Source organism: Xenia sp. Carnegie-2017, unplaced genomic scaffold (assembly GCF_021976095.1).
Source record: "Xenia sp. Carnegie-2017 unplaced genomic scaffold, XeniaSp_v1 HiC_scaffold_4, whole genome shotgun sequence".
In the NCBI taxonomy this organism is placed as follows: Eukaryota; Metazoa; Cnidaria; class Anthozoa; order Malacalcyonacea; family Xeniidae; genus Xenia; species Xenia sp. Carnegie-2017.
Window position 1 is genome coordinate 3,561,514 of NW_025813504.1, and position 26,970 is coordinate 3,588,483.

The 26,970-nt window shown below is 35.8% G+C and overlaps 1 protein-coding gene and 1 long non-coding RNA gene across 2 annotated transcripts; both read left to right on the plus strand.

Annotated features, from left to right (window-relative positions):
• Positions 1 to 349: 349 nt before the first annotated feature.
• On the plus strand, positions 350 to 24,699 carry LOC124455872 (tetratricopeptide repeat protein 28-like). The gene is made up of 9 exons (XM_047006484.1): positions 350 to 570; positions 754 to 878; positions 1,745 to 1,819; positions 12,520 to 12,729; positions 13,048 to 13,322; positions 13,530 to 14,336; positions 15,753 to 16,677; positions 21,260 to 21,331; positions 24,419 to 24,699. The coding sequence occupies exons 1-9, from the start codon at positions 350 to 352 to the stop codon at positions 24,697 to 24,699; spliced, it is 2,991 nt and encodes a 996-aa protein (XP_046862440.1).
• Positions 1,602 to 2,225, plus strand: LOC124455415. The gene is made up of 2 exons (XR_006951839.1): positions 1,602 to 1,819; positions 1,990 to 2,225. It is a non-coding gene; the product is annotated as an uncharacterized LOC124455415 (long non-coding RNA).
• Positions 24,700 to 26,970: the final 2,271 nt, after the last annotated feature.

Below are 26,970 nucleotides of genomic sequence, written 5' to 3' on the forward strand. Positions count from 1 at the left end.
GATGTTTACGACATTGAAAAAATACTTAAAGGAGTAGTCAGACCTTAACACAGCTTTCACTCATATGAAAGTGTATATTGTTCTTACCTCTCTCGCGAAATCCTAGGTTTCCAATTTAAATTTAACTCGAGAAATAATGCCTTAAATGTGTGTATTTTTGCCTCTTGTTCGATCGCCATTGTGAACATGCAAGCGAAGCCGCAGTCCAGCAGCGGTTTTTCGTCGTTACGTCACTGCGCGGTGATCGTTGTCAACATTTGGACAAAATATACTAGCAAAAGTAGAAATTACGCATAAGCAATATTCATAGTTGCATTTTAATTTCTAAGTTTTTAAATTATTTTGCGCAATGTATACGGATTACTCAAACGACCCCTTTAGTAATTATTCTGGAAGCAGTGTTTCAAACTACGAAGAAATGATTAACGATGAAAACATGATTCAATCATATGCTTATGAGCCTATTGAAACAGACTCTAACGACGAGCCTATGGACGACTCCGACGAAGTTGCTGCTGCATCATCCACTGAATCCGTATCAGAACCCAACAGACTTCAGGATAAATTCTGGTAAATACTATTATTCTACTCGTTTCTGCAATTTATGTCGTTTTTGTTTTTACATGTTTCATCGCACGAATTACGCTACCGAATTATGTTACGCGTATGTCGAATATCACATTTCGCTTGAGTTTTCAAGCTTTAAATATTTTGACATAAAATGATTATTTCGTTGCTATTTTACCTGAATAGGTGCACATGTAACCATTATCAAATCATGGATAGAGTGGAGGAATGTGTTTGTTGCAAAGAAATTTCAGCTGTTGTAACAATGAATGAAGACTCAGGACAATTTGAGGGAATAGATACTCCTGACTGTATTACAGATAATCCTGTTTTTCTAAATCTTTGTTTAAATTATTGGGTATTACGACTGGCATGGAGTGAGTACAAACAACACCATGTTTCAAGAGCTGATGAAGGACCTGAACACAAAAGACAAAGACAAGTGGCTTACAGGTAACTGGTTCGATGGTGTATGAATGTATTGGTCAAGGAAAGTAGAGTACCACTACCATCTTGCGCTGTTAGCTGCATTCGAGCACATTTCCCACCACTAGGTCTAGAAGAGGACTTTTCTTTGAGGGTTTTAAATTTGCTGATGAATAATAATGGTAATGTAAATTATTATAACCATATTTATAAGTATCGTTAATGATGAATTACTAATAAATAAAAATATAAATTGGATTTAGTAAATGAACAATAAATACAAATTATAATGGCCAAGCCAAACCAATTCTTTATTTGTGCTATGCAAGGATTTTGGTGTACATAATTGAAAAGTGCCTTTGCTAATGAATTTGCATAGCAAAGCAAAAAATTGGGCTACTTTACTATTAGAGATTCTCTTATTATTAATTATAAATATTGATATATACATAAATATTTTTGGGGGACTATTTACCCATTCTTTATTTGTGTGCTTGTGTAACACTTTCTTTGTTTGGCTTTTCTATAGATGCAATATTTCTTGGAATGTTTGCTGGTAAAGAAATCTTGTTATGTACATTTTTTACAGTAAAACAACAGACATCTTCCATCATACCTTGCACAAAAGAATATGACTTACTCGCCATAATTGGCTTGGCTACCCAATTTTCTCGCCCTTTTGGGAACACGATATTATATCGCTCTTCCCCTTGCTGCTTTCCACATTGAACTTATGCTTGTTTTCTGCCAGTATTTACATTGTGGTCTATCACTGCCAACTTGGTTCTTGCAAGCATACCTTTGTACGAAAAGGAAAGACGTTTGGGTAAGTATTTTAGGAGAAGTGAGTGGTAAACCTCAAGCTCCCCAGTGTGGTAAAATTCTGTTAGTTTTGCTAAGTCTTTTAATAGTTTTTTGTTAGTACTATTTCTTCTAAAGCAATATGAGCAGCAGAACCATTTTCTAACCACTTTGTTTTTCTTTGTTTTCTTTCAGAAAGACGACCATTCGCGTACTTTTTAAAGTATTTTCTCTCCTTCCACTTGTGCTTATTGACATCAACATCAGTCGTATCCTGCATATGCTAAATATTGGAGGAGTCTCGAGGCTCATTATTACACTGTTCTAACAAGCTCCACACTTCCTACATAGAATATATATTGAAACATCTAAGTATATAATGCAAGGACAACGGTGTTTAAATTTTGTGAATTAAAAAGTACAGTACCTGTTGTCGTGCATTTTTTTCTCTTGTTTAGGCTCTATTGCTTGACAACTCACGTTCCGGTTTCCGTTTTATGAATGGAAATATGGACGGTAAACTACCAGGTTTTAGCGTCTTCTTTGCTTTCATGTTAAATAGCTCTTTTAAGGAATTTTGAAAACAATCAGGCGTAAAATGCGCGCTGCAAACGTAACATGAATTTGCTTTCGGTAGGTTTTCGTGTCTGACATGACTTAGCAACATTCGACGAAGATTTTTGTCGTTTGGCAATCCGTGAAATGATATTTCGCGCCCTTTCGTTTTCTTCGAACAATTGTTACATCCTGGTACATACAGTAGGGCATTTTTACAATTTTAATAAAATTAAGTGAGACAATTGCGTCTTTAAATCTGTGTTTGTATTGTGATTTGTATTTAAGTATACCCGCCATAATTTAATATTCAGTTAAATTTGAATTGAAAACCTAGGATTTCGCGAGAGAGGTAAGAACAATACACACTTTCATATGAGTGAGGTCTGACTACTCCTTTAAGAAACGGGGCAGAGGGGGTAATATACAATATATTGTAAAGTGGTCAGGTTACCCAAATAAATTTAATTCTTGGGTACATGCTTCAGAAATACATGTATAAAACGTAACTGTGTGCTTGATCTTTTTCATTTTACAACTTATATCAAAGATGAGCGGAACACACTTTTATTTGACATTACCTAGTATTGCATCTTTGCCTGTATTTCCAGAAAATAAAGTTTCAGGTTATCGTGTAAATTTACCTCTCGTTGTGAATGTAATTGGTAATTGGGAGGTAGGATTGTATTCAATTACATATCGTCATACATGGTACACGTTGAAAAAAGGTTTGGATACACATATATTTGTAACTTACAAAACAGATCTACCTACTCCAGTATTTGTCAGCTATGGCTAGTATGAAAAAGCCTTCGACCTTGTAAAAGCAATTAAAGAGACTCTTGACGAAGAAGTAAAAGACAATATTCAATTGAGCTTTGACCCACGGACAGAAAAAGTTAAAGTCCATGTAAAACAGGGTTACAAAGTATTATTTAAACAACAAATGTCGATCTTAATCGGCTTTGGAGGAAAAGAAGTAGAGATTTCGAAAACAACCGAAAGTCCTTATGCTTCTGATTTCACGGATCCGTCATGATGTATGTATATTGCAACATTGTACAACCGCAAGTTGTTGGAGACGTCAATGTAAAATTACTAAAGGCAGTTGCTATTTAAGGAAAATATGGAGACATTGTTTCAAGAACATTCACTACTATTCAATATTTAACAGTGCAGACGAAATCTTTTGAGGACATCGAAATTCTCTTAAGGGACGAGTTAGGAAATCCCATCTCATTTGAACGAGGGAAGTCGATAATGACACTTCATTTCAGAAAACAAGCCTCATCTTATTTTACATAAGAAAAAAATATAAGTCGAACAAACCGTTATGTTCAATATTATCACAACCAGCAAAAATTATACGGATCGCAAACTGTCTTTAGAGGAGCATCCTGGCAAAAAGGTTATGGGCATATGGGTTATAGTCTTGGTGGTTTATTTCGTAGATTGGCTAGAGCTGCAATACCTTTGGCAAAAACCATCGCAAAAGCTCTAGGTAAAATTGCCCTCGATACAGGTGCAAACGTTTTGGGCGATTTATCTCCGGGAAAAGTTTTAAAAAGGCTGCAAAATCTCGTGTTAATCAAGCAGCAAAAAAGAAAAACAGGGAAAAAAGCTGTAAACCATATGCAACAGTTTGCTCAAACAGGAAGAGGAAAACCACAGAAGAATCAGGCAAAAAAAAACAGCTAAAAAGAGAAAAGCATCGTCTTCTCATGTCATTTACCATTCAACCAAGAGACATAAAGCAGCTAAAGAAGCAGAAGATATTTTCGGATAAATATGGAGTTCATTCATCCAAAATCAACAGAATGTACAAAAAGTGAACTTGAAATATTTTTCGTACCCCCAACACAAACCAGTTTGGAAAAGGGGCGATGGATAGAGTCCGATAGGCCATCCACCGGTCTCTAATGGATCTGAAAGCGGTTCGATTACTTATTTGGCGCCAGGTACAGAAGATTATGTTGACTTGTCTAACACAATATTGATGGTCAGAGCAAAAGTAACCAAAGCTGACCGTGGAAATCTCGACGATGACGCTAAATTATGGCCGGTGAATAGTTTCTTGAATAGTTTGTTTAAGCAAGTTGATTTTTTTTTGAAAGGAAAGCTAGTAACCAAAGCGACAGGAACTTATACATATCGTGCATATGCCGATATACTTTTGAATTATGGTCCATCAGCTAAACAATCCCAGCTGACAGCTGCGTTGTTTTACAAGCACGAAGCTTCAAAAAAAGTAGATTGCTGACCCAGCAAACGGAAGTCCAAACAAAGGCTTGAAAACGCAAACTAATTTTACAGCGGTACGTGCAATTGTCGAAATGTGAGGCCCTATATTTTGTGATAATTTCGGTGAACGCCTCCTCCTTATCTATGTTGATTTGAAAGAGGTAGTGAACTCTACCAGTAACGAGTTTGCCCTAATGGCTTCCGAGGACGATGCAGCTTTTAAAGTGAAACTGGTGAATGCTTATCTAAAACTTTGCAAAGTTAAAGTGAATCCTAGTAGAGCTATGTCTAAGGAAGTTGCACTGATAAAAAGCCCAGCCGTTTACCCTGTAAGCCGTGTGGACTGCAAAAGTTTAATAATTCCATCAGGAAACCCATCACTGCAAAAAGATAATCTTTTCAACGGTTTGGTGCCGAAATCACTTGTCGTCGGTAATTTTGCAAGTGCTGCATTCAATAATGCTTATAAAATGAACCCATTCAATTTTCAGCATTTCAACGTTTCATCCTAAGGCATTTCTGTAAACGGTGAATCTCTACCATCTAAGCTATTTAAGCTCTCGTTTGGTAACAATCCTACATAGAAGCATTTCTACCACAATTTGCTGGCACTAGAAAAATATTTCTGAATGCCAGTAATAGAATTGCTCGTGACGAGTTTTCAAAGGGTTTTGCTTTGTACTGTTTTGATTTGACGCCTGATATGTGTAGTACGGGAGAACATTTTAATACAGTGCAAAAAGAAATCTTGCCATTGACATGCAATTCTCAACAGCACCAACTAATGCTGTTAGCTTGTCTGCTATGGAGAGTTTGAAAATGTAATCTAAATCGACTCTACAAGAAATGTTGTCTATGACTACATTGGTTAAATGAACACCTCACAAGTATCATCTGCATTAAAATCGGATCCTGTTACAAGCAAGAAATTTCTTTGTGTTTTTCCTGCCAATCGTTTACCTAAAGTAATCAAAAGCTATCCGAATGTGCTTATAGCAAACAACGATATCAGCAGAAGACCTAGAAGTCATTGGGTTGCATTTTACTTTCTGTCTGAACGAAAAGCCGAATTCTTCGACAGCTATGGCCAGTCACCTGAGATTTATCATGAATAGACTATTTGAAACATTATGATTGGGATTTTAATACACGCAAATTACAAAGTATTTGGACCGATGTATGTGGACAATATTGTATATTTTACCTAAGCCAAAGAGTGCGAGGCCAAAAGTTCTTTGTGTAACTTAATTGCTTGCGTTTTGTATTTACATATTCTAATTGACAACAATCAGGAAAATGATATCAACTGCAATTTTTATTTAAAGAAAAAACTTTACAAGACATATTAATAGCTTAACCAACGTAAATGAGTTTTCTTGTGTGTAGAGGAAGCGTTGGGTATTGTCAATTTCGTTTTTGATGAACTAGGATAGACTGCCTCGTTTTCTTCACGTGGTGAAGTTTCCATTTGCGCCTCCTTCCGTCTCATATCGTTCCTAACCAATTCTCCAGGAATGTTTATTTTTGATAAAACATGAAAGAATTCTTTAGACTCTGGAGGATTGAAATTTTTCCTTCCTCTCACAGCATCGCTAATTAGATTTGTTATGTTTTATTGCGTAATGGTGACTCCGTCAAGTTTGACTTTGTCCAGAACCGTCCCAAGATATTATACTCGAGTGTGTACTAAGATGCTGCAATGTTGCTTTCGCCCGCTCACGCATAGTTTTTGGCACACTTTGTACAATGACAGCTAATGTCTGATTTTCATTGTCGCTTTTTTTCCATTCCCATCAACAGTGTCTACCACGCGTACCATGGGTATCTGATTATCTTTCTGTTGCTTGAATTTACGGAATTGTTCAAAGTTTGCGTTAAAACGTTTTTGTCTTTGATCGTCACTCACGAAGTCTTGTTGAAGGATATGAGAGAGCTGCGAATCTTTATTCTTCATATTCATCATGATCGGACTAGTTTCAAGTTTTTGTTGTTTTTCATATCTGCTAAATACATCTTCAGGAACATGAGTCGTGCGTTTGACATGTTTCATTTTATGAACAAACTTCCCAATGCACTTATATCAGGCGGCAGTAAAGCAGTCAGTAAATTTCTTCCTTTCGGATTAAAAAGTTTTTCCTCTTTGCTCGTGAGATTTTTTTGTTAGCTAGCGCTCTGAGGTGTTTCTTGTACTTCGACAACAGTCGCTTTTGACTGGAAGATACTGCAACAGTTACTTTTAAAACATTGATAGCACATTCACATATGCACACAATAACGTCGGAGGGTCCATGCTCAATTATCACCTTTCGAACTTTTGGCTTAGATTTAGCTATAACTTGCATGTAAGGAGTATAGTTCTTCATTCGTTTCGACATGATGCGTTTATGAGTGTTTCTGTTGATGCTTATCGCTTTTTTACATACACAATGTGCTTTTCATCAGGCAAAATGTTTGTACTGACACGCAAACTGTCAGGGGTTAATTGATGTAAATCGAGCATGAGATAACCGTATGCGCGACTCGTAGCGTCTTGAAACGACTCCAAAAGGTAGTTGACATTTTTAGGATACATTTGACGGGCCAAAGTTGTAATACCTAGAGAATATCTCGGGTTTTTAAAAATGATCATATAATGCGAGTTAAGGCTTATCGTTCTTGATTGTTTATCCGGAGGGAATAAATTTTGCGTTAAATACATGACAGTTAAATACAATACATAAATTTTGCGTTAAATATCCCACGATGATGTAACCCACGGGTGAATAAATCAGACATTCGTTGATCATTAGAACATTCTGACATAAGATCGTCTACAATGACTAAGGAGTTTTGACATACTCCCAAAATATCGGTCAAGTTGTCAGGGAGCCCTTCAACATAAATTACATTCGGTATCCTTTTAACCATTTCGTCAAATTCCGTCTGAGGCTCACCGTAGCAGTATTAAATGAGCAGTTTTACATGGAACTTGGTGAAACAACTCATTCAAATTATAAAGCATCGACCTAACGAGATGGCTCTTTCCAGATTGGCTTTGCCCGCAAATATAAAATTTAGCTGTTGTTTTAAAACGCATGCCCATTGTCTTGCAAATGAAAACAGAATTGTTTTACAACAGACTATATACCATCTTGCATGTATCAATTAAATATACTCTATAAACAAGTTAAATACTTAATCAACGAGAAGCTGATTGGATGTTCAGCTCTAAAACACTGAACACATAAGCAATCACAAACATTTTCTTTTATCACTTGATTGGTTAATCATGTCGTTCACATGGCAATACGTTGTGAAAAGTTGGGTTTCTTCAACTCAAGGAAGCAATAATCAGCATTGTATAACAGATTCGATAAGGCATTTGGCATATGCCAATATTATTCCAACAAGAATTATGAACAATTATATTTGTATGTTTGTAAATGATGATCGTCCATGTTAATAAAGTCCTGAGAAGGACTGTTTTTGTTGTTGTTGACTGACTATCTCAGATAACAAATACGGCTAACCTGACGTTTTCTCCTCATTTGACTCTGAAGATGACTACCGCTAAGGTTGTCGAAACGTCAGTCAACAACAACAAAAACAGTCCTTCTCAGGACTTTATTAACCTGGACGATCATCATTTACAAACATATAACGATACTCCCGGGTTCAAACCATTTACTTTATAACAATTATATTGGTAAAAAGTTTATTTAATTCCTTAACAATATCATTAATCTTGTACACTTTGTCATCACTATGTCTTTCAATCGTAGTCCTGAAAACATATGCTGATGATCCATACTTTTTCACGTATTTTTTGGATATCTTCTCCATATTGAAGTGTATTGTGTCTTCCGAGACATCAGCCAAACGGTCATCTCTTTTTTTCAGCAGCTTGAACTTTTGTTCTAGTAGCTTGGCAGATTTTTCTTGCCAACGTAAGACTTTGCGTAAGTCCCATTTTGGCTTAGCCAATTCTTTCTGGATTTTTGTTATAAGACGTTTTGCTTTCGCATTTTTACGTTCAGCTCGTTTCTTCAAACGCAGGTCATATGAATCCATATCAAAACAAATTAAGATACTTCTATTGATCTCTCTTGGAAAAGCAAACCTGATGTAAAATAGATCCAACCTTGCCCTTTTCTCATAGTACTTTGCTCCCTACAGAGATCGTCATTGCGCATGTTATGATGCAATAAGCAAAAAATAGTTTTGAAATTTATAATCATTGCTGTTATCATTCCAATGAATATTTTTTGCTGTGTTAAGCATCATGGATCCGATCATAAATGCCTCAATGATTCCATTTTGTCTGCATTTTTCGAATATTTGATTAAGGCTTCTTTTAATCATATTTCCGTCAAAATTTTTTCCCATGAAAAATACCAAAATAGTAAGACTACAGCTTCATAAATATGCGGGCTCTATCTGTGCTTGCCGATTATAATCACCTCAATGTTATATTTTGTCTGCATATTTTGAATTTTTGATTAAGTTTATTTTTTTATCACATTTCCATCAAAATTCTTTCTCCACACGATTGATGAAAAATTTCTTCTTGCTTGTTTTCACAGTACAATGACAAGTTGAAAATTGCAGAGATAATAATTGTTAAGACTCGTAGTTATAATTTTTATGACAGTTATGATGCATAATATTTTTTGCGAACCAAAACTGGCAATGACCTTAAACGTCATTTCAGTAAACGGCGAAGGCATCAGCAAAGAGAACCAACATTTTGAGGAACAGCTACATCGCAAACAGTTAGACCCATTTTCAGTAAGTTGAATTGGAAATCTATTTTAATGTTTGATATGACTTTAGCAAATTTAAGTTGTGATGTTGTTTATTATTTTAGGCCAGTGTGACGACTGCACGTTGTGGGTAATTTGCCCACCAAGCTGTGGACATTAAGTCCATCTCTCTGAGGTGGAGGAGAGGCTTGTGGAGTGTATCAATGTTCTACTGTATCAATGTTCGAATGATAATTCTTTATCTTTTGAACATTGATACAGTAGAACAGTCAGTATGATTGATTTCTTTTTATTTCAGAGTGGTTGTTGCTAGTTTCTTCGAATAAAATGTTTTATTCAATAAAATTCATTTAAGTTTATCAACGTCTCATGTTCTAATTTGTTCTTTTTTCTGTCAAAAATATTTTTCTCCGATCATTGCAAGTGTACTTGATAAGTTCTAGCCCATTTACTATCAAAGCCACGTTTTGTAAACTATCAAAGAAGGATTTCATGACTTCTTTCTCATCAATTTTTGATACCGCATCATCAAAGTACATCGATACCCTTTCATCGTTTGGAATCATCATACATTCATGTCGCCTTTGAGATGGTTGGTCAACGCGAGAGTCGTCACAGTCTTTCGCCGCAAGTTCTTATATTTTGAAACCAATTTCAACAGCATAGCACTTTAACAATTTATTTTGTATATTGCTTTGGTGCTCATCTAAAACATTGCTCTTATCTTCAAATTCGAAAAACGATTCCTTCACTTTCTTTGCTTGCTCAATGTCAACTTTTAAAGTCATTTTCGTTTTAGTTATACAAAAATTACCAAACAACTTTAACTCAATAAAGTTGTAACGTGTTCTCCATTTTCATATTCGCAAAGGAAACAAGAAAACGGATTTAATATTGCTTTAGGAATAGAAAACAATTGACAATTTTAATTCAGTTTTATCATGTTTCAATTAATCATGTCTTCCAATAGCAACGTTCGTTTATTTTACGTGGTTTCCGGTCGATATGCACGCGCTTTGTTTACTTCCTAGTACTGGAAACTAATTGACACGAGTAAGAGCTCCGTTTACTTCCGGGACCATACTTGCACCATAACTAGTTTGAAACGGTCGCTTTGAATTTCTGCCTTTTAACCTATATTGGGCCCATAGTTTTTTTGATATATATATATAGTGAGAGCTCATAATTTCACTGCTAACAAGTACGTAAATGCTTATTCATTGGTAAACTCGCACGTTTCAAAGTAGGTAGCTACAGGGTTGTAAATATGGTTATGTTAACAAAGTCTAAAATAGAATCTCTTATGCTTCCGTTTCTTCTAAATTAAATAAATTCAAATTAATTGAGGTGTACGTATGAGGCCTTATTTACTACAAAGACTAACGAGTGGCGGAGTGCAAAACGTAATTCTACAAACGTCGTAATATTTCATGTTGCAACATGCATGTAAACTTTCTAAACTTACGATAAAGTAAATCCAATAATGATTCTTGAGGCGTTTTTGCGAAGACACCGTTCATTTTAAAAAACACCCAAGTTTACACCAAAAGAGTGCATTCATTTTAGCGTACCGAGAAAATAACAGAATTAATGACTCTAGTTTTAACGTTATTAGCAATATTTGTAATGTAACAGATATTCGCCACACATTATTTAAGCACCAGTTAACATTTAAATACGTAATAACAGAGTTGCGTCGGGATCTTTTGTTATCACAGGAACGTTTACGGACGTATTTCCCTCAATATGAAGGTGAATGATATTTGGTTCTATATATCCATGAATAAACTTCAAACTAAATATTCCTCATAAATTTAAAGTTTGCTTTGTTTCCACATTTGATTTTCCTTTCCTGAAGAAATTGCGTGAGCTTGAATCGTTACTTTTCCAAGACTGAATCGTTTTTCATTCTAGTGAATTGAAAATGTTCATAGCAATATGTGTTTACCAAGTTTAAAAGTCCTCTTGTTCCACTGTTACATTGTCAATACTAATGACACAATCACCAAACTCGTTTTTCAAACCTGTTCAACTTTTACCACTTCGTTAATAAAGTAATCATATCTTTATTTGCAAAGCAAATTCATACACTGGTTCACTGAACCAATTCAACAATAGAATTCACAATTAAAATATTTTTTACCAATTTCTTCATCCCCTTGTTGACCATGAACAATATAGAGCACCATCAATATTTGTTATCGTTTGAATCAGTAAAGTCGAAATTTGTCCATGTAGCTAGTGTAAATATTTATTTAGCCATATAAAATTATACTTTGTGGATATTTTCTGCAACTCAGAAGTGCCTTTATAGAACAGCTATAAAATTTCATTCAATTACGAAAAAACTTTGTATATGTTTAATTCTTCCTTATATCTCAAATGCAAATTCAAATGTTAACAAAAAGTAAAATATAGAATTACATAAAACATAAAATGTAAATTAGTAAAGAATTTTCTGTCCATAAAGAGTCCTATATTCTTTCAAAATCATTATTGCCGATTCGTTAATATTATTTTTAAGAAATAAAGCCGTAGCTAGAGTTAATGCTTCACAAAACTCTGTGGTTTTCCAAGTAAAAAACCTTGGTCTTTTTTATATAAATAAAATAAATTTTGACAAAGCAACAACGACAACAAACTTCCTCGTGACAATCCTGTACACAGTCAAACTTTGAATTAGTACTTGAATTAAGTCGCACTGTATATTAGCACGCACTTACTAAAGCTTACTATTGACGCTAAAACATCACACTAAACACTTCTTAAAAGTCTATACTTAACACATAGAACATGCTGAGCTAACTGCTTCAAAATAGCAGAGTGGAAATGAACAAAGTTGAACTAGATTGTTATTTTCTTTTCCACAGGTAGAAGATTAAAATATTATAATCAATATTATTATTATTATTATTTTATTATTATTATTATTATTTTTATTATTTTTAATAGACCAAATAGGAATGACTGCGAATAAAGTTTACCAACGTAAATTTTCGAATATTTTAGGTTTGCGACTTTTTAAATAATAAAAAATATACGTCATAGGTAGAACAACTTACTCAATTCAATTTGACATCAAAATGCTTCCTACGGCCATAAACCTTATTTCGCATTAAACTTGTTTCAGAAACGTCAAGGCTGGCAAAAGACAGTAAAAAAAAATCACATGGTCCTGAACATGTAGATGTAGCTACGACTTTGAACAATCTTAGTAATGTGTATCATGATGCCAATGAATTAGCCAAAGCCAAAGAGTATAATGAAAAACCGATGAAAATTAAACAAAAATCACTTGGTCCTGAACATGTTGACAAGGCGTACCATCGTACTAACAAATATGAGGAAGCAAAAGAATTTCACGAAAATGCGATGGAAATTCAAGAAGAATCACTAGGTATTAAACATGTTGATGTAGCTATGGCTTTAAACGATCTTAATAATGTGTATGATGAGACCAACAAATATGCCAAAGCCAAAGAGTGTTATGAAAAAGAGCTGGAAATTCGACAAAAATCACTTATTCCTAAACATGATGATGTAGCTACGACATTAAACAATCTTGGTAATGTGTATTATAAGACCGACAAATATGCAAAAGCCAAAGAGTGTTATGAAAAAGCGTTGGAAATTCAACAAAAGTCACTAGGTCCTGAACATGTTGATGTAGCTATGACATTAAATATTCTTGGTAATGTGTATTATGAGACCAACAAATATGCCAAAGCCAAAGAGTGTCATGAAAAAGCGCTAGAAATTCGACAAAAATCACAAGGTCCTGAACATGTTCACGTGTCTACGAATTTAAACATTCTTGGCAAGGTGTACCATAGTACTAAAGAATATAACAAAGCAAAAGAATTTCACGAAAAAGCGCTGGAAATTCATAAAAAATCACAAGGTCCTGAACATGTAGATTTAGCTATGACTTTAAACGATCTTGGTAATGTGTATTATGACACCAACAAATATGCCAAAGCCAAAGAGTTTTATGAAAACGCGTTGGAAATTCGACAAAAATCTCTTGGTCCTGAACATGTTGATGTAGCTACGACTTTAAACAGTCTTGGTAATGTGTATTTTAAGACCGACAAATATGCCAATGGCAAAGAATGTTATGAAAAAGCGTTAAAAATTCAACTAAAATCGCTAGGTCCTGAACATGTTGATGTAGCTATGACTTTAAACATTCTTGGTAATGTGTATTATGAGACCAAAAAATTTGCAAAAGCCAAAGAGTGTTATGAAAAAGCGCTGGAAATTCGACAAAAATCACAAGGTCCCAAACATGTTCACGTGGCTAAGAATTTAAACATTCTTGGTAAGGTGTACCATTGTACTAAAGAGTATGACAAAGCAAAAGAATTTCACGAAAAAGCGTTGGAAATTCAACAGAAATCACTAGGTCTTGAACATGTTGATGTAGCTATGACTTTAAACGATGTCGGTCATGTGTATTATGAGACCAACAAATATGCCAAAGCCAAAGAGTGTTATGAAAAAGCATTGAAAATTCGACAAAAATCACTAGGTCCTGAACATTTTGATGTAGCTACGACTTTAAACAGTCTTGGTATTGTGTATCTTTGTACTAAATTATATTATCAAGCAACAGCATTTTTTGAAAAAGCGTTGGAAATTCTACAAAAATCACTAGGTCCTGAACATGTTTATGTAGCTACGATTTTAGACAATCTTGGTAATGTGTATTATGATACCAACAAATATGTGAAAGCCAAAGAGTATTATGAAAAAGCGTTGGAAATTCGACAAATATCACTTGGTTTTGAAAATATTGATGTAGCTACAACTTTAAACAATCTTGGTAAGGTGTATTATGAGACCAAAAAATATGCCAAATCCAAAGAGTGCTATGAAAAAGCGTTTGAAATTCGAGAAAAATCACTTGGTTCTGATCATGTTGAAGTAGGTACAACTTTAAACAATCTTGGTAATGTGTATTATGAGACGAACAAATATGCCAAAGCCAAAGAGTGTTATGGAAAAGCGTTGGAAATTCAACAAAAATCACTTGGTCCTGAACATGTTGATGTAGCTACGACTTTAAACAATCTTGGTAATGTGTATCTTTGTACTAAAGAATATGACAAAGCCAAAGAAAGTTATGAAAAAGCGTTTGAAATTCGACAAATATCACTTGGTCCTGAACATGTTGATGTAGCTACGACTTTAAGTAATCTTGGTAATGTGTGTCATCGCATTAAAAAATATGACAAAGCAAAAGAAATTCACGAAAAGGCGTTTGAAATTCGACAAAAATCACTTGGTCCAGAACATGTTGATGTAGCTACGAGTTTAAACAATCTTGGTAATGTGTATTATGAGACCAACAAATATACCAAAGCCAAAGAGTGTTATGAAAAAGCGTTGGAAATTCAACAAAAATCGCTTGGTCCTGAACATGTTGATGTAGCTATGACTTTAAACATACTTGGTAATATGTATTATGAGACCAACAATTTTGCAAAAGCCAAAAAGTGTTATGAAAAAGCGTTGGAAATTCGACTAAAATCACTAGGTCCTGAACATGTTGACGTGGCTACGAATTTAAACATTCTTGGCAAGGTGTACCATCGTATTAAAGAAAATGTTAAAGCAAAAGAATTCCACGAAAAAGCGCTGGAAATTCAACAAAAATCACTAGGTACTAAACATGTTGATGTAGCTATGTCTTTAAACGATCTTGGTAATGTGTATTATGATACCAACAAATATGCCGAAGCCAAAGAGTGTTATGAAAAAGCGTTGAAAATTCGACAAAAATCACTTGGTCCTGAACATGTTGATGTAGCTAAAACTTTAAACAATCTTGGTTATTTGTATAATCGTACTAATGAATATGACAAAGCAAAGGAATTTCATGAAAAAGCGTTGGAAATTCAACAAAAATCACTGTATCCTGAACATGTTGATGTAGCTATGACTTTAACTATTCTTGGTAATGTGTATTATGAGACAAACAAATATGCAAAAGCCAAAGAGTGTTATGAAAAAGCGTTGGAAATTCGACAAAAATCACAAGGTCCTGAACATGTTCACGTGGCTACGAATTTAAACATTCTTGGCAAGGTGTATAATCGTACTAAAGAATATGACAAAGCAAAAGAGTTCCACGAAAAAGCGTTGAAAATTCAACAAAAATCTCTAGGTACTAAACATGTTGATGTAGCTATGACTTTAAACAATCTTGGTAATGTTTATTATAATACAAGCAAATATGCAAAAGCCAAAGAGTGTTACCTAAATTCATTGGAAATTCGACAAAAATCACTTGGGCTTGAACATGTTGATGTAGCTACGACTTTTAGCAATCTTGGTAATGTGTATTATGTGACCAACGAATATGCCAAAGCCAAAGAGTGTTATGAAAAATCGCTGAAAATTCTACAAAAATCACTTGGTCCTCAACATGTTGATGTAGCAACGACTTTAAACAATCTTGGTTATTTGTATAATCGTACTAATGAATATGAAAAAGCAAAAGAATTTCACGAAAAAGCGCTGGAAATTCTAGAAAAGTCACTAGGTACTAAACATCTTGATGTAGCTATGACTTTAAACAATCTTGGTAATGTTTATTATAATACCAACAAATATGCAAAAGCCAAAGAGTGTTATGAAAATGCGCTGGAAATTCGAGAAAAATCACAAGGTCCTGAACATGTTCACGTGGCTACGAATTTAAGCATTCTTGGTAAGGTGTACCATTGTACTAAAGAGTATGTCAAAGCAAAAGAATTTCACGAAAAAGCGTTGGAAATTCAACACAAATCACTAGGTCCTGAACATGTTGATGTAGCTATGACTTTAAACAATCTTGGTAATGTGCATTATGAGACCATCAAATATGCCAAAGCCAAAGAGTGTTATGAAAAAGCGCTGGAAATTCGACAAAAATCACTCGGTCCTGAACATGTTGATGTAGCTACGACTTTAAACAGTCTTGGTAATATGTATTTTGATACCAACAAATATGCCAAAGCTAAAGAGTGTTATGAAAAAGCGTTGAAAATTCGACAAAAATTACTTGGTTCTGAAGATGTTGATGTAGCTACGACTTTTAACAATCTTGGTAGTGTGTATTATCATACTAAAGAATATGACAAAGCAAAAGAATTTTATGAAAAAGCGTTAGAAATTCAACAAAATGCACTAGGTCCTAAACATGTTGATGTATCTACGACTTTGAACAATCTTGGTAATATGTATCATTCTACTGAAGAAAATGATCATGCAAAAGAATTTTATGAAAAAGCGCAGGCAATTCGAAAAAAATCAGTTCCTTCGGCTCTTGTTGTTGTTACTGAATCTTCGAACAGTATTGGTATGTTATTTTTTATTTTTGTATATTATAGCATATATAAGCGTTTTTAGGTGTAACGTTTGAGGTTTTTGAAAATTCAGAGTAAATTATATAGGTCTTTTGTGTTTACAAATCATGAATTATTCTTGTGTTATGTTTGGCTAGATCTGAACAGAGAAAAACAAATTCAGGAATATTTATGAAATTATTTCAAGCTGTTTCTGGTGAAATTGGGACTCATTTGGAGTAATGATGTTATTTTAGGCCGTTTAACCATCCTGAGCATTTATTTAGTTAAGTTCTCTTATATATAGTTTATTTGTAAAGCTATCTTAAAATAGATAAAAAAATATTTGTTTCTTAAAGTTTGATGCAAATTAAGGTCTATGTAATGCACTTCAATATATATTTAGGAGCAAAAATATTTTAAATCTCTTTTAACATATAAATGATGGACTCTCCTGTCGGGGCGACAGATGAGTAGGCATGCAGGTCTATCTGCGAGAGTGGGACCTCATGTGTGAATGGAGGCCAATTTGTGATGCACAAGAACGTCCACAAACGCTGCAGGGGTACTAGACAAGAGGGGCAGAGCGTTGCTTCCTTCGGGCCCTCTTTTCCTTGATGGTGGCTGCTCTACCGGCTTCAAAGCTCCGAGCGCCCTGGGAGCATAGATGCCTCCACTGCAGGCTGTCCCCCGCGAACTCCTCCCAGGTGTTTGGGTCTATGTTACAGCTCTTGATGTTGGCAATAAGGGTGTCTTTGTATCTCTTCAGCGGTCTTCCTTGGACACGGCTACCGTCTCGCAGTTGACCATACAGCAGCATCTTTGGGATTCTGCTTTCATCCATCCTTACGACATGGCCTGTCCATCGGAGTTGAGCTTTGATGATCAAGCTCTCAATGCTGGGGAGTCCACACCTTTCAAGGACTTCAAGGTTGGACACTTTGTCCTGCCACTTGATGCGGAGGATTTTTCTCAGGCAGCGCTAGTGGAACTGTTCCAGCTGTTCTATGTGCCTGCGACAGGTGGTCCAGGTTTCACAGCAGTACAGCAGAACACTCAGGACCACAGCCCTGTACACAGCAATTTTGGTGACGATCTTGAAGCCGTGCTCCCCCTCCAGAGTCTTCTCTTTAGTCTGCCGAAGGCAGCACTGGCCTTTGCAATACGCAGCGTTACCTCTGCGTCCAGGGAACCATTGTTGCTGATGGTGCTGCCAAGGTAGCAGAGCTTGTCAACAGTCTTGATGTTGGTGTGGTCAATGATGACAGGAGGTGGTGGTGAGGTGTCACGAGTCTGGGATGGTGGAAGTCGGACCAGGGTCTCAGTCTTGCCCAGGCTGATGGTCAACCCAAAGCGATCACATGCAATTGCGAAGCGGTCTGTTATGCACTGGATGTCTTCATGGGAGTGGGCGGCTAGTACACAGTCATCTGCGAAGAGAAATTCACGCAGGAGTGGCTCGTAGACTTTGGTCTTGGCCTGAAGTCTTCTAAGGTTGAAGAGCTTTCCAGCAGTACGGAACTGAATGTACAGCCCTTTGTCGAATTCACGGAAGGAGTCGAGCAGGATGGAGAAGAGAGTAGGGGCAAGAACACAACCTTGCTTCACACCGTTCTTCACAGGAAATGGGTCCGATGTCTCCCCACTTTCCTGGACTCTTGCCTGCATGCCATCGTGAAAGGAGGCTACCAGAGAGACTAGCTTCTTTAGAAATCCAAATTTTCCCAGGATCCTCCAAAGGTCTTCCCGATTAACGGTGTCGAATACCTTAGTTAGGTCTACGAAGACCATGTGGAGTTCCTTGTTTTGCTCGCGGCACTTTTCCTGCAACTGGCGAATGGCGAAAACCATGTCAGTAGTTCCCCTGTCTGCCCGGAAACCACACTGAGATTCAGGGACGATGGCCTCGGCAACATTTGTGATTAGCCTGTTGAGAAATAATCGGGCTAAAACCTTGCCTGCGATGCAGAGAAGGGATATGCCTCGATGGTTGTCACATGAGGTCTTATCGCTTTTCCTCTTATAGATGTGCACGACGGCAGCATCTTTGAAGTCCTGGGGGACCTTGGCAACTTTCCAAACCTCCTGGAACAGGGATTTTAGTTTGTCCAGGAGTGCCTGGCCTCCGTTCTTGTAGACGTCAGCTGGAATGTTATCAGGTCCAATAGCCTTTCCAGACTTTGTCTGCTTGAGGGCTTTCGCAACCTCGTCTATGGTGTGTGGGTCGGCAATTTCCTCTTTGATTGGCAGTTGGGGGAGGGACTCAATGGCTTCTTCGTTCATCTGTGACTCTCTATTCAGCAGTTTGTTGAAGTGTTCAGCCCAGCGTGAAAGTATGTCAGCTTTGTCTGTTAGCAGTGTCGTTCGGTCTGCAGACCTGATGGGGGTAGAGCTTGATGATTTTGGACTGTACACCGCGCGAAGCCCATTGTGGAGCTTTTTTGAGTCGTGAGCATCAGTTTCCACTTAGATTTCTTCGGCTTTTTTTCCGACCAGGCGTTCTTCATTTCCCGCAGCTTGTGTTGCACATGCTGCCTTACTTGCTGGTAGTCTTGCTTCTTCTTCTCGCAAGCTTTGTTCCCTTTATGGTCACTGTGAGCCTTATGGAGCCTGTCAATAAGCATGTTGATCTCAGTGTCATTCTCGTCTAACCAGTCTCGATGTTTTCGCTCAACGTATCCAAGGACACTCGCTGCAGAGTTGTAGACGTCTTCTTTGAAAGTGCTCCAGTGTTCCTCTATATCCTCGCCCGCGATGTTAATGTTTCCCAGGGCTACCTCTCGCTTCTCTTGCAGCTCTTCTTTGTTGGGTGGAATGCAAGCTACATTCAACTTCCTCAGTGGCTTCTCTCTTGCTAATTTGTTCTTTCTGGCGAGCTGGATGTTCATCTTGCTCCGTAACAGGCGGTGATCAGACCAACAGTCGGCACCACGCATGCAGCGTGTGATGTGCACGTCTCTGCGGTCCATCTGGCGGACGATTACGTAGTCGAGCATGTGCCACTGTTTGGAGCGAGGGTGCATCCATGTGTTCTTCAGCTTGTCAGCTTGTTGAAAGAGAGTGTTAGTGATGGTTAGCTCGTGCTGTGCGCACAGAGATAGTAGCGTCAGGCCATTGGAGTTGCACTTGCAGTTCCATGGTGACCCAGAATGTTTGGCCATATGGTGTAGTCTACTCCAACTAGTGTGCTAAAGTCTCCAAGGATGGTGAGTTTGTCTCTGCGGCAACCTCTGCCTGTTCCCGTCAACATTTCTCCATCGCCACAGGACTAGAGATAGCTGGCGCAAAAAATGGATGGTTGCATCACTTGATTCCGGCAAACCTGCTTGCCTGACCAGCACAGGTGAATGTTTTAGGTGAAGAGGGGATGTGCATGCCCGTCTCCACCCTCTCGCCTACTTACGCTCAATGCTCCACAGGTGCAGAGCTGCCACGTGTAGAGCGGCCCCAGCAGGTGCAGCTTTCTTCTTCGGAGTGTTAGTCTCCTAGCCTTTCCCGTGGCCGAGTACACCGCAAGGCAGCGGCGGTTTGGAGTCAGGGTTTTCCTTCCCCTAGGTGGGCTACCTTTCTGGGTTAACGAGCCACCACATGCCCGAAGCATCTGGTTTTAAGGCGCCAGAGACCCGCCTTCGCCCCTTCTCCTGTCGGTAAAAGCAGTTCCGCCGGGCTTAGAAGTAAAGCCACACGAGCAGCCCAGGAGTTGGACTTGGTTGAGAGAGGCTGTTTGAGACGCACGCCGTAAGGAGCATTTTGTAAACACCGGGAGCTTATCTCCGGAGCCACTCCTGGCTGTATCAACTTTTGAAACCACATATAAATAGACTTAAACTAAATTAAACTACTAAGAAACAACGACACATGCAACTAAAATTTATTTTTGATAAACTTTTTCTTGTTTTCTTTCAATCATATGCTTTATTATGTGGTTTGCAATTTATGGCTAGAAACTACTGAGAGCCTTTTCATCCTAAATCTTTCTATTCTGATATACCTAAATACAATTTGTTTGACTTTGTCCTGGTTCAACTATTTTTCTTTTTTGTGTTACCTGCTTTTTACTTAATATGAACGTATGCTTTAAAAAATCTTAAGTACTCTATTTAAGATTGTTTTCGGTTTTTAGCATAGCTACAAGGCTGGGGTTAGTTGTTTTTATTACAAATATATTTTGTCAGTTCTATATATGACGAGTTAAAAAAATTTCTACTAATTCCGTTTAACTTTAGTTATTAAAATTTGAAAAATTAAAAAAACTTAAATTAAAATTAGGACATAAATAAAGTTTTACATTTTTTTAGATTTTTATTTTAAACATTTTAAGAAAAATACCAGATTTACAATACTTGGATTTTAAAAATGCTATTTATTACTTTAAAAACCAAAATTGACATATATGTTTGTTCTTGGAAAGAACGTGTAGCTAAATTCTAATAATTTAGTTGATGAAATGATTCTTGGTTTTTTTCTTTTTACTTAATTTAGTAAACTTTATAAACTCCAGTTAACTCAGTCTTTCCCTAGAAACATATTTATTATAAAAAGCACCATTCTATTTTACGCTATGGTTCACTTGCTCTACTTTATATCTTTTTAAAGAAATAAATTCTGATGATACTGCTGATGGTAAATCCCCTTCAAATTTACCCGTTCATACGGAGAAAGTAGAAGGTATGATTATTGTATTAGAAGGTAAATATACAGAATTTAGAGCTTTATTAGATGAACTCTTTATTAGTCAAAAAGAGTGGAAATCGTGAAAATACTTGGAATCTAGATCAAGTTGATTTCATTATTTCTTCGAATATTCTTTCACTTTTGTTTATAAATATTGCTCATTGTTAAAAAACTAAGCGATTAGAACATTTTGCAATCACAGATAACGCAAAACGTTGCAAATTTTGGTGTTATTTTTAGGTTGTATTATTTCAAATGACACATGTTACTTTTGTGACATTATATGCTATAAAAAACCAGCATTGATTATAACAAATTTTATATACAAAACGTCAAACGTAAAGCACATCCAGGTGTCTCACTATATTCCTTTCCAAAAATTGTACAGTTCTCTAAGGAAAACTGAGGAAGAAAAAAATGAAGATTAATTAAATTGTATTCTTCATTGACAATCACAACTATTTTAAATCAAATTTGAAAATAATCATTTTTACTACATAAATAACCTATCCCACAAAAAACTCTTAGCTGAAATCAAGTAGTTTTCCGCATAAAGTGGAATTCAATTCTTAGAACATGTTTGCGTTACATTCTTTATGCTGCAATTTTTTTGTTAACGCACAATATCAAATGCCTAACAAATTAAAAGACAATACAAAAACTTAGAAGACATAAAGCTTGGGAGCAAAATACTTCTGTGCATAATTTTGATCTTAAGACAGTAAACACTGGCATGGCAACAATTACGCTTGAAACCATTTAGTTTAACAAGCTTTTTCATATTTGCACTAAGTTGCATTATTTGCTGTTTTTTACGTGTGAAATATGTGAAGCTCCTTGCATGCAGTTAATTTAAAAACTGAACAAATTTTCTTAAGGCAAAATTGGATTCCACTTCTTCTTGCCATGAGTGAGGAATGAACGAGTAGCATAAAAAGAATACAAATTCAACATGCAGTATTTAACGCAAACCATATACGAAGATGCACGGGTAATTGTTGTTGTATTACATAGATATATGAAAAGGCATGTTATGCCTTCGCTTATCATGATGACGAGTACAATTAAAATCTATAACTTCAATTTAAGGTATATCTTGCTCAATTTTTTAACTCCAACTCTTCATCAGCTACGTCACTACGTAGAAACAAGATATTTTTAAAGTGTGCAGAAGTTTCTATAGTATGAAACCTATTGTAAAAGACATATTCTTACATTATTTAGTATACACGTAAATAAATACTGAGCCAAATTAACAGAAAATTACTTGTTCAGATACACGCACTGACCAAGTGTGTTTTAGTTTGTTTCCAGCAGTGAATACGTTTTTTCTGAGTTTGCATAAGTTCTTTATAAAAATTATAAATAATGTAGCATCTTTGCCTCCGTATAAAGAAACAAAAGCATAAACAGTTTATGTGTATGTTGTTTCAGTTAGAGTTCTGACGTCAGAGTTACTAAATTCTGGCAGTCAGTACCTATCTAACATTTCATATTACTTTATTCACTCCACTCAAATGCTCACTCCACACAAAACCAGCACTCTCATCATCAAAGACTCTTTTTCATTCGTTCAAGAACTCTTAAACCGCAACATCAACTCAAGCAGTGCTGTTATGGTAAGCTTTGACGTAAAGTCACTCTTTACGAACATACCTGTGGCGAAACAATTGATATCACTCTTAAAACCTTATTCTCTAACACGTCCTCCTACAAAAATTTTTCACGTTCCATTTACATAACCTGCTCACATTAGCTGTAAAAAACTGTCATTTCATCTTTGACGGTCATGTGTACCAACATGTTGACGTTGTTGCAATGGTAGCTCGTTATGACCACATTTTGCCAACATTTTTATGTCATATCACGAACGAAAATGGTTCCACAATCAACTAGAGGTGGTATAAAAACTGTTTCTTTCAAATGGTTTCCCCTCTCAAAATTTTCACAACACAGTTCGCCTCTTCCTCGACAATGTTTTTTCATCCCAAACCACCTATTATAACCGTGCCCAAGTAGCTCGTCTATTTCTGCCTTTCCTACACAGGCTCACACTCTCTCCAAACACGCAAGCAACTTAACCATCTCTGCAACGCTGACTTCTCTCTCGTTAACGTTAGATTTGTTTTCCGTCCTTCTATACACATTTCCTTTTTCTTTTATTCAAAGGTAAGATTTCCAAGTTCCTGAACTCTAGTGTTGTTTATCTCTTTAAGTGTCGACGCTGCAAAGGGACTTATGTTGGTCAAAACACACGACATCTTCAAACCAGAATCTAAGAGCACCGGGGAATTTCGTCCCAGACAGAAAAAAGTCACATCAACATATCAGGTCACACAGCTTCCTTGGAAAACTTCACTATCTTCTCATTCTCACCTTAAATTCCTGACTTAATGATCCAAGAAAGCCTCCTGCTCTCAAATCTAACACCTACACTGAATATCCAATGCAGTTCCATCCCACTCAAATTTTTCTAAATATCCTACTTTGTTTTACGTCTATCTCACACTCCATATCAGTATCTTCACTCATACTTTTTATAATATTTTTATGTGCATATATATCATGTTCATCACACCTCTCTGTAATTCAATACTCATAACTATACTTCTAATAAGTAAATATAAACCCACACTTAAACATTTTAATTACCTGTCTGATTATGCCTTGTGTAAAGACAATACGTCACATATAATAATTAAATTCTTTAAAAAAATGGCTTTATTCACAATTTTATGTTAGGCAATTATCACTGTTGGCTGATAATTTATAGCTACGTACCGTATGCAGTTTAAATTATGCAAAAAATTGCAAATTAATTTCACTGTAGCAAAACGCACTTTGATAAAACTTCCAATGTAGATCACACAAATTTGGTGCTAGCATTTAGACACATTACTACTGAAAACACTAATATATTGTTATCTATATTTGTACTGAAATCAACATGACACACCTTTCATGTATTTTAACAAGTTTCATGCTATGTATATCTATATAGCTGATGTAGGATGTCCAACATTTTCTTCCAAAGTAAAAATTGTTATTAACCTGCCTTTAAATGTGTGTTTTTTTTCGCAGAAATTAACAAAATTCTGCTAAAGTTTGCAGAAGAAATTCCTGATAAATGGAAGAATTTGGCAATATTTCTGAATATTAGAGATGCGACAATAAAAAAAATTGAACTAAATTATCGTGACGTGAGCTGGCAAGGGTTTGAAATGCTAAAGTTTTGGTTTGAATCAAGAGAAAATAAGAAGTTGTGGTACGAAGAACTTGCCGCTGCTTTTTGCAATATCGAGAAAAATCATTTGGCTGAAGACGTTCTTCATAAAGGTGCAAATGTTGCTAAAAATTGTTAAACTGAAATTAAAAGGTCATTTGTCCATTTTTTATAATGTAAATCTCAGAAGCCAACATTGGATTGTTTATATTGACTTACGCTTTAATAATATACATGAAAAATTTTCTCAGTTCTCATTGGTTAATTAAGAGCAGTGCAACTTATTGTAAATACCAGTGGAAAAAATTAAGACACACGTGCAGAAAAAAGGAAATACAGTGCAATTTTTTTAAGAAAAATTTGCTCCTGATTGGTTAATCAAACAAAGAAGTGATCTAAGAGCCACTCAAAATAAAACATTTCAAAGGTGTGAAAGTTAAATTAAAGTACACAAAGCAAATGCAATGGCCGGCGCAAGCTTAAGTAAATTTTCTTTGGTGAACAAGTTTACAATTCACCGTTTGCAAGACGTGTTTGGAAAAAAATATGAACACTGCCAAAAGTAGTTATCTTTTTCTAGCTGCGTGTGTTAAAGCTATGGTGTTATGAAAAGTAATATCCGAGCCAGTCATATTTGAGAAATTTTTTCATATATATTAAGCACTTAATAACTGAGCTCGAGGTCTTTACGGACGGACTGAGGTCCTTTTGCACTAACCAAGCCCGTAGTAAAGTAAAGATCGTGAAAGCGAGGTTATTGAAATGTTTATTATATACGGCATTATTTGACCTGAACAAAGCTTGTTTTCTTTCTCGTCCTGGCCGTTTTGTAAGGGTTGGCTTTCATCTTTCTAGTTTTTGTCAGTAAAAATAAATCATTTTTAATTTTGTATCGTCTGCATAATTAAACTTTTTTTCGAAAATTTTTTCTTCTACTCACATTCATAAATGGTTTTTGTTTCGTTTTTTTTTTTGTTTTGCTTTTTTTTCAAGAACTTTGTTTACATTTTACATCGGACTATAAAATTACCTCATTTTCGACTGTGTAATATTCTTTATTTTTCTTGATACGTCTGTCAGTAGTACTTATGTACACGACTATGAGTTTCTTATATAGATAAAAATTAGCATAAATGTATATTAATCATGTTTTATATCAATATTTTACAACTCTCTTTTTAAAACTAGTATCCTTGTATTTTTCTGTCTGATTTTTCTATTAATTTCTTTCTAGTATAAATAAACGATTAACGAACTATTCCCTATGTAATGTAACTAATGTTCTGATTTTATAAATGTCTATATTAGAGGTTAAACATAGTCTTTTCATTGTATTGGCTTACTTACGATACATCCTGATCTTGTCTTCATTGGTGATAAAGTCATTCCAGCTGAACATATCGATTGCTCGTCTTTTACTCTTGTTTCTTTAAGTTGTGTTTATTCTTTTGTGTCTTCTTCATTTTTCTTTGAGTGCAAACGAAGAGAAGACTGCAAATTTTGATGGTTAGTTTTCCTCATATGTCTTCTATTTCATCGATATTCTGCACCCTCAGATGTTTTCACATTATAACTTCTTGGGGTGTCCGCTTTGCTTAGGACAGCAGGTGGTTTCCATTTCCATTCTCTTTCAACATAAATATTTTCACCTTAAATCAAGTTTTCGAGGGATTTCGGTGATCTGTGGTAGTATTCTTTTTCTTTTTGTTTTTTTTTCAATTTTGTTTGAATGATATCAGGATTCACTGTTTTTGGAATAAGTTGTTTTTGTCGAGGATGGCATATTTGATCGAAGTCTTCTTCTCATGCTATATTGTGCTGGTGATCCAATGTCATCAATTGGTGTATTACTTTGCTCTAATATGACTAAATTTAAATCTCGATTATCTCTTCGAGATTTCGTTAGAGTGGACTTTGACGTTTATACCTTTTTCTCCGCTAAACCATTTGATTGTGGATACCCTGGGTTGGACATTATGTGTTCGAACCCCCCGTTTTGGAAAATTCAGCAAACTCTCTTGAAGAGTATTGTGGATCATTGTTGGATTTAACGTTTTCTGGAATTCCATGTCGTGCGAAGTGTGTTTTCATTTTATCTATTATTGCGAGACCCTTTGTAATGGTAGTTTAAATATCTCCCAGAATGCACTGTAATAGTCCACAACCAGAAGGTAATCATCATTATTCTAATAGAACATGTCTGTTGCCACAGTCTGCCATGGGTATTTTTTATTGTATGTGGTAACATAGGCTCTTTTTGATTGGTGCATCTATATTCAGCACAAATTGAGCAATTTTCAACATCTGTCTTAATATCTTTATTTATACCTGGCCAGTATTCAAGCTCAAGAACACGCTGTTTACTTCTTTCAATGCCCATGTGGCTTTGATGAATTTTATTTAAAACACT